At 29.8% G+C, this 8,796-nt stretch overlaps 4 protein-coding genes across 4 annotated transcripts in view; 1 reads left to right on the top strand and 3 right to left on the bottom strand.

Annotated features, from left to right (window-relative positions):
- Positions 1–520, bottom strand: part of LOC108577559 (ras association domain-containing protein 4) — a 3,027-nt gene extending 2,507 nt beyond the window's left edge. Inside the window, exon 1 of the mRNA XM_017940738.1 lies at positions 491–520. Coding sequence (XP_017796227.1) covers positions 491–520 — 30 coding nt within the window. The remainder of the gene's footprint in view (positions 1–490) is intronic.
- Positions 521–1,959: 1,439 nt separating this feature from the next.
- LOC108577596 (nucleoporin NDC1) lies at positions 1,960–3,687 on the top strand. The gene has a single exon (XM_017940779.1). The coding sequence runs from the start codon at positions 1,960–1,962 to the stop codon at positions 3,685–3,687; it is 1,728 nt and encodes a 575-aa protein (XP_017796268.1).
- Positions 3,688–4,110: 423 nt separating this feature from the next.
- On the bottom strand, positions 4,111–6,979 carry LOC108577558 (WD repeat-containing protein 36). The gene is made up of 3 exons (XM_017940737.1): positions 5,446–6,979; positions 5,097–5,374; positions 4,111–4,965 (listed from the first exon to the last, which is right to left on the bottom strand). The coding sequence occupies exons 1-3, from the start codon at positions 6,977–6,979 to the stop codon at positions 4,111–4,113; spliced, it is 2,667 nt and encodes an 888-aa protein (XP_017796226.1).
- A 1,361-nt stretch (positions 6,980–8,340) lies between these two features.
- Positions 8,341–8,796, bottom strand: part of LOC108577595 (nuclear receptor subfamily 2 group E member 1) — a 23,745-nt gene continuing 23,289 nt past the window's right edge. The window contains exon 9 of the mRNA XM_017940778.1: positions 8,341–8,594. Coding sequence (XP_017796267.1) covers positions 8,341–8,594 — 254 coding nt within the window. The remainder of the gene's footprint in view (positions 8,595–8,796) is intronic.

Here is an 8,796-nt window from a genome sequence, read left to right as displayed (position 1 = left end):
TATACAAAGGCAATGGTATACAATGGTATACAAACTTATATATCAATGGAAGGTTCTATTAATTTCTTAATTATTACATTTCATTAATGAAGATCTAGTGCATTAATTTTATCTTTAAATAATAAATTGTTGATCTAAATTAAAACATTCAAATATTGATTTAAACTGCTACATCAAATATTTTATCGATTCTTATTTTATCGAAAAAAAATTATCGATTTTACATGCACTGTTTTTAAATATTTAAAATATTTCAATAATAAACAATATATGTAATGTTTTAATTACAAAAATAATATTTTAGGTAACAATGAATTCAATTTAGATACAGAAAGGATAATCGCAAACTGATTTCTCTTCATAAGAAATATTCGAATAACATGACATTCATATAAATGAAGAATAAATCAATTCGTTGTAACGACAGGAAACGGTACTTGTCAAAATTAGTACGCCTTTTTAATATATGCAAAAACTAACCGAAATATACTGGCTTTCCACATTTATGGCACTTCCACATGACGGCAGACTTTCCTGATCTCCATAAAATAATAAAATCTAACTCTTACAAGATTCTAAACCATTTTGTTTATACTATATAAATAGGCGCATTGAAAATGACATGCGGGTTAATTAAAGATGTTACTAGTAAGGCAACCTTCGCTGAATAATGAATAGTTCCTGTCCGGGTTCAAAAACGTATCAAGCACTTGACTTACATTTCTTTACTAGAAACATGGAGCACAAAGTAGAAAGGAAACTACAAGTTAAACATAAACCGTTCATTCATGAATTTCCATTAATGAAATATTGCAATATTCGACTAATTAACTAATTTAATCCAAAGGAATTGTACTGGAATTATTTAAATAACAAATTCCTGTTTTATTTATTAATTATATAGAGTTCAAGTAGAATATACTACTGATTAATACTTAAGAAATTTGTAGTATTATACAGACATGAATATAACAGTAATATTAATCAAATAGAGCAATAAAATAATGTATTTGTCAACATTTGCTTTACGACATATTAAATAATAATATTTATATGCAACATTTGTAATATTTTCATTTAAGTGATATTGCGCAATATACTAAAAATTACTAATTATTGTTAATAAACAAAGAAAACAATTTTATTCAACATTATCCGTCTTACAATATACACTTATGTACATTATTATTACGCGTAAATTTAAAGTTTTACATTTCTAAACTCATCAGCTTAAAATAGTATAATTTTCATTTCAGCAGTTTATTATTTAACGGAAAACAATTTAAAATTTTATTGAAACACAATTAAACGTAATGACGTAGTTACTATCCATTAATGTTATTTCTGACGTTTATTCAAACAGTTCTCTTTTGGGAAATATCTTTTTCATATGTGAGTGTTTAATAGATACAACATAATATGAAAAATATTATCAATCACGAATATAAGTAATCTATAAAATAATGATGAAAATATATTAAAGTATAAAGGGATTCGTAAAAATTTGATTTCAAAAAAGGCATATTATATAAACCAATTATTCAACTTTCTTAGGTTAATATCAATATATAAAACTTAATAAGTATCGAATAAATTATTTTCACAATAATTTCATAAGTAATATTTTATTTAAGCAAACTTAAGTTTATAATCATACTAGTAATTATCTTTCTTCGTCGTTTTATGAGAAACAACCATAATGGTGCGTTTAATAAATTCAACGGAAAGTTCATAAGCATACCGGCTTTTTGAAACTACAAGCGGGCGTCCTTTTATTAATGACAGTATACGTATATAAAATCAGAATATTGAAGACGAACAAGAAGTGTATATAAATGTGATGTCATTAAAAGTACAAAGATTTAAGAATCGTATTTAATTTACTTGAAAGAATTTTGAGGTACACAATTTACGACGTTTCATCAAGAAAATAGAGGTTAACTATCACAAGTAAACAACATGATGAAGATGAATACAAAAGGATACAAAGAATTGCTGATGCAGAGGATGTTCTTAGCTATAATTTCTAGCATTGTGGTACAGTTTTGTCTTGTGACATGCTTACTTTTTATTACAAACTTGAACATGGATTATACATCATGGATACAAAACACATGGACAACAGTAACCTCCTTTCGAATGTGGAGTTACTTCTGTGTTCTCGCGATTGTTACGTTCTTTCAAGGAGTTATTTGTAGCAAAAGTTACTCAAATGTTCCACCCTACTTGAAAAGCAGATTTATAAAGTTTTGTGAAATATTCACATCTCAAAATATCTTGCTGTGTGGTTTACATGTTATTACTGGTAGCCTTCTTATTTGGTTGCATTTATCAATCAAAGGAGGTAGATACAGTTTCTTAATGACAGAATGTAATGTAATCTATGGAACTTGTTTAATGGAAGAACATTACTTTTTATTCTTAAGTGGATTCTGGAGTGGATTATATTTCTTTTTGAAGACTAGTATTTTTCATACAAAATATTTAAGATTTCCAATTATATCCTCATCAAAGCTTTCTCGATTTAGAGCAGGTATATATTCCATGCTTCCATCATTAATGGCTCAATGCATATGGCCTACTCTATATTATTTTACTGGTTATTATTTTTTGGGTTCATATTGTCGCTCTATAATACTGTTCCTAGCATCTGCACAATTAGAAAGTGAACCATTGGATAGCATTCCAGTTTTACTAAACATGTCATTGGTTTTTCAATTGTGGTTGTACCAATTGGTATTTACATTGACAATTGACAGCATGTATTTATTGTTTGAATTACATTTGACAGAATGGGTACCTTTTGAATTCAAACAAAATGTATTTAGTAATGATGCATCAGGAGTGACACTTTCTGAAGCATTATCTATGGATAAAGTGCCAATAATACAGCATCTAGGCTATTTGGATTTGATCACAATGGCTCAAAAAGACAAGACAAGAAGAAGCATATTATTTACACTAAGTCAACCTGGAGGTCATCCTTATAATTGGAATTGTGTTGTAGAAAAATGTACTGGTCTGATAAAAAGATTTTCTGATGATGTTAATGAAGCATGTGTTAAAGCTCAAGAACCACCTTTATGTAGTTCAAATTCAACAATGGTAGTTGAGAGTAAATTTCAGAAGGAATATGTATATCGTATGCGCAATTTAACAAAAGAAAATGTGCCAGTGTCTACAGAAGAAAGTGACATAAAAAAACTTGACAATGATTTGAAACTACTTAGTCAAACATTTATAAAAGCAAAATGGAATAATTTTCTCACTTATTTGTTATCTAAACCACTTATTTCTTACATCTTTGGTGAGATAGAGGGTGGTAAAGTGTGTCATCTTTTATTCAATGGACAATCAGTAATTTGGGCTGCAGAGGCAATTTCCTCTTTAGCTGTATTATCGTTAAATGAAGATTCTTATGGAGTTGCACAAAAAGATTTGCCACTTATAATCAATACTTTGCTTGCATTGAAACAAGCCCTTGATAAATTGCAGAAATCAAATGTTATGGCAAAGAAACAAGATGGAAATGATAGGTTTGACAAAGAAATCTTCCATTCTTTACGTGCTGCAACAAAACGAAGTCTCTATAGGATTGTTACAAGTTTTGAAGCTTATTTTAGTCACATGGCATTAGAATTTACAACAATGGAACAATTACACAGTTTTCTTGTTTATAGAGAATAATTTTCGTAATTTAATAGTAAACTCCGGTGTATATACTGCCATACTTATAAATACCTTTTAGCTATACTTAAGATACCTTTTAGTATCAAAATGTGTTACAAAGGTTATAAGATTATTTTTCTAATCATTGTATTTATATACATAAATTATACTTGTGATTGATACAATCTTTTTTACTTAAATTTATGATTCACTAAATATAGTGTACAAGTTTTTGTAAAGAAAAAAAAAAAAATGGTTATAAATTTAAAATCCTGAATGTGATGACATAATTCAATTCAGATTTGTAAAGTGTTGCAATAAATTGAATATTTTTCAAATATTTAGAATTTTTCTTCCAACACACTTTAAACAAATATACAATAATTGTATTTAACATAATGTAGAAAAAGTAACACATTAATTTTATTACAATAAAATATATTACATGTTTTTCAAAGTTTGTACAACGCTAAGATTATAAAATAATTTCTCTCGTAACACAAACCAATTTTCCGCCTGTGTTTCTTGTAATGTATCTAAGTAATTCATTAACGATTCGGTTTCTGTTATTATCGTTCCGTGCCATTTTAAAAATACAGCTAAATAAGCTTGCGCTAATTCAAAATCCGTCTTTTTTTTAATCATGTAGTGCATCATTTTCATAAAATAAAGTAACAAGGTGTTCGACACTTTTTCATCCGCTGAAAGTGATTGAATTTCAAAGTCAATAGAACTCGGACTCATCATTTTTAATTTTTCAATAACTTCTTCAAATTCGTCGTTATGAACAGATAAAAGGGATTTGCTAAATGGAGTTACATTTTGCAGTTCCGGATGAGTAATAAATGTGTTTTTCGATTGCGTATCTTTAACATTCGAGAAATCAAATTTCAAATCTAACGATGGAATCGTTGGCAGAAAGAAAGGAGCATTTTCTGGTACTTTAGGTGGCGCTTTGGGTTTGTTTCGTTTCTTTACAATATCTATATTTAACAGATTTTGCCATCTCGAGTGAGCAAAACCAGACATTGTAATAAGATCTTCTTGAAGTTGTTCTGGAGATACGTATTCCGGTTCTAGTTCAGTGAGTCCGTCTTCATTAATATCGGTAGCTTCCATTACTGAGCCAGGAAGACCAATCATTGGAATTGGATCGTCTTTATTCACTGCTTTTAATGAAACGTAAGAATAAAGGGTGCGGTTGGACCATAAATATATGCCTATATTACACACATGTGTTGTAGCAAGAAATTCTCCAGTTGGAGAAAAATTTAATGATGTGCAAGCTTCTGGAACCTAAAATATTATTATGTTCAAAATACAATATTTGAAATTAATATTTAGGTTTTACTCGTAAAATCAATATTAGTAATGGTACATATCAATAATACATTTAAAATTTACTGAAAATGCATTTAAAAATATACCTGAAAAATATCTATTAAGTTTGAAGAAGGAATATCCCATGTGCGAATTGTACAATCCATAGATGCTGTTATTAGCCATCTGGAATCAGGACTGAAACTTGCATCTGTCAATCGCGATTCATGTCCCTCAAAACGTCGAACGATATTTTTAGTATCGAGATCTACTAATACAACGGTAAAATCTTCCAGTGCTACAGCTATAAGGGAACTTTCATTGTGATACCGTAACCATACAATGGGCTCATCCAATGTCACCTTTGTATATGGCTCTGTGTCTCCTTGAAATAATAATATGCAATGAGTTATATTTATTTCACATATTATTCAATACCCTTTTTATTTTGCTTACCTGTTTTTGGTGTAAACCTCCAAAACTTCAGGAAAGTATCTCTGCCAGCAGTAATTACAGTGTGATTTAAAGGATCTGTCATTACACCTTTCACAGGACCTTGATGTGCTCCTTTATCTGTACCATAACTAGCTCTGTGAATTCCTGATTGTATATTAAACCTTTCTACATGTCCTGTATTATATCCAATAACAACAAAATTCCCACATTTTGTTAAACACACACTGCTTGCCACAACATTACGGTTGCCTTTAAACTTTTCTGGAAATAGCTTGTGTTCTCCCATTTTTCCCAGATTAAAAGACCATGTAGTAACTGTACCCAAGCCAGAATGTGTTGCCGCAATATTATCCCATTCTTTTTCTCTTGCTATTTCTGCAGCAAATTCAGTAATTGGTGGCATCATCAAAGGATCTTCAACAGCTCTTCCTCTCCTTTTTGCAGCTTTCCTGTTAAAGGATGCTCTTCCCAGACTTTTGTTTAACATTTCTGTAACTGTAGAAAATACCCTCAAAGAAGAATCACTTCCAGCTGTTAATATACTGTTGCCTTCAATTCCATAGAAACGAATGGCTGTAGGAGGGTCTGCATGAGCCTCTCTAATTCTTAAAAGTCTGCCAGCTCCATCAGCTAAGTCAAATATCCATAATTTCAAAGAATTATCAGGAGAGGATGATACTAACAGTGGCTCATTGGGCAAATATTTTAAACCTGTTACAGCTGCAAAATGAGCTTTATGTAATTGACTTTCTACTTTACGCTCTTCTAAATTCCAAAAAATAATATGACCATCTAAGCTTCCTGTAGCCATGATTGGATGTTCATCTGTTCGAAAACTAATTGATATTACAGAACCCCAATCTTGTACTAATTGAAAAACAGTTTCATCAAATTTCAAGTTGTGTAGTATGATTCTACCATCATTTAATCCTATTGCTACAACATCTATTGCAGGAGCTTGCTCAAGTACAGTTATTGGGGTATTCCATCCTTTAAATGTATAAATAGATTTTAGAACTTTTAAATTCCATAGTTGTAATTGACCCTGTTCACTTCCAAGTAATACTTTGTTCATATAAGTAGCAGGATGGATTAATGTTGTTATTTTAAAGACATTGTTGCTAAAGGTAAGCTCTGCTGTTAACTCTTCTGTCTTAATATCCCATATTTTTAAAATGCTGCTTTCATCAATAGAAATTAAATGAGGACCAAAGGCTAACATAATATGTACTGGGCATTCATGACCTTTGTAAGTATGCTTTAACTCTGTTCCTCTTCTCCAAGCATATATTTCATTTCCACATGCTGTATAAATGTGGAAAGAGTCTCCTGCGAGACATGTAATTTCACCTGGATGTGTTCCTGATACAGTAAGTAACGCGAAATGCAAAGAACCGTATGTGTGAAATGCATTACCAACACACGTTACTATAAGACTTTCTTTTCTCCTTTTAATATATCTTGTCACAAGAGGAATGTGATTACTGACGTATCCTAATGCACGATTCCTTAAAAATATTTTACTGTGTACCATTGTCTATTCTTTATTTTACGTCAAAATAGATGTTTACAAATTAAAACTTAGGTTAAAATACACAATCATGCTTTCAAAACTCCAGCCACGGGTACGTTCATATTGCAAGGCATAGACTATATCTATTAATGAAAGTATAGTGATATCAGTTTCGTAGTTGAGCAAGTACGTTTAAACGCGCAAATTTTAAAATATACTGTGATAAAATTATAAGTATTGTTTAATATTAGTTAAATTTTGTTGTTATGTATTTCAAATTAAGAAAAGGAATTATTAAATAGAAAAACTTAAATGATACGGTTTCTTATTTGAGACAATCAGTACAGAATGATTCACTCTGTATATTATTGACATATTACGTAGTTCAGTGTAACGACAAGATTAAAATTTTCATATTTTCACTACAATAGCGGTCTAACAATTTTTTAAAAAATTATACGAAGGTTCATATAATCTTTAAATATATTTGATTAAAAGTCATAACAAGTATTTGTTTGAAAAGTGCTTTATTAAATGAAATCTCAATTTTGTACAGTCATAGGTTAGGGATTGAATAGAGAAAACACCATTGATATTAAGTATTGTTTTTTATAATTTCATTTCAATTATCCGTTGTTTCCACGGATCCATATAAATCATTTTTATGCTAATATACATATACATGTATAAAACATAGTATCTATTCTACATAACCGAAATTTGTTTTCTTTTTACAACAAATATATTAATATTAGCGAGGGTTAAGCACAACGTAATAACAGATACAGTCATATCTCTAGAAAAATCATATAACCTTAAAACAATTATACGTCATTATTTATCATGTATCACAATACAAGGTATAATGATTAAATTACAATTAATAACACTTAGACAGTATCTACAAATATGGAAGAAAATGTTTATATTGATATGTGAGGTACTGATAAATAATAACATACTATATACGTCTAAAACACATTGTGTAAATCAACTAAATGCATATCACACAAATGATATAAAGCTTAAAATTCTAAAATCCTAAGAAAGCTGCAAATCCTACTGATCACATAAATGAAATTCATTACTGTATTAAAACGTTTACATAATGTATTATTGAAAATGATATAAACTAATAACTAATAAAGCTTTGTGAATAGTCCTTTGGCGTTATTCAACCAAATACTTCATATTTTATTATCGTTCAACTAAATCGCACCTTAAGATTTACGAAGATTTATCAGTCACAAATAGACACGAAATTTTTCGTATTGTGTTGCAGTCTTCGACTACAGATTTCGAAAACTCATTTTGTTCCCTGTGGCAACTGTTTCAAACAATCGAAACTGTTTTGAAAAATCGCCTTCATTTATCGGGAAGCCTCAGTTTGTGTGTCCTTTCATTTGATACATGTTGACTAGCAAACGGGAAATAGGGATTTCGCCTATAGTTTCGTGAAAAAACAAACGTTCGACCAACTTGGAGAAGACGGACGTCAAACGTCCAACAAGATACATCAAAGTCCCACTTCTGCCTGGTTGTCTTTGATAACAGGATTTCGTGTAGTCTCCTAGTATACATTGAGCCTGATCTTGTAACATTTTTATCGACTCGCTGGCGTGGAGGCCCTCTGTTTCTGTAAACGAATGCATTATTCACGTGAAAATGGTAATTTAAAATATTTTCTTGATTTTCGTTACTTGAAAAAATACGATTGAAATTCAGTTATAGAATATTTCTTTAATTTATATTCTCTTAGAAAATGCAACGTAAATTAAAATTTCAATTATTTACATCGGCAAAGAGAAATTTATTTTGTAAAACATTGTGCAATTCTA

Source organism: Habropoda laboriosa, unplaced genomic scaffold (genome assembly GCF_001263275.1).
Source record: "Habropoda laboriosa isolate 0110345459 unplaced genomic scaffold, ASM126327v1 scaffold578, whole genome shotgun sequence".
NCBI lineage: Eukaryota > Metazoa > Arthropoda > Insecta > Hymenoptera > Apidae > Habropoda > Habropoda laboriosa.
This window is presented reverse-complemented; position numbering and strand designations above follow the sequence as displayed.

Excerpts from the sequence above, each read along its gene's own strand:
- LOC108577558 (XM_017940737.1), bottom strand. The coding sequence starts at position 6,979 with ATGGTACACAGTAAAATATTTTTAAGGAATCGTGCATTAGGATACGTC. Across the intron at positions 5,375-5,445 it reads GAGGTTTACACCAAAAACAG|GAGACACAGAGCCATATACA; the intron begins GTAAGCAAAATA and ends TATTATTTCAAG. Across the intron at positions 4,966-5,096 it reads ACTTAATAGATATTTTTCAG|GTTCCAGAAGCTTGCACATC; the intron begins GTATATTTTTAA and ends ATAATATTTTAG.
- LOC108577596 (XM_017940779.1), top strand. The coding sequence starts at position 1,960 with ATGATGAAGATGAATACAAAAGGATACAAAGAATTGCTGATGCAGAGG.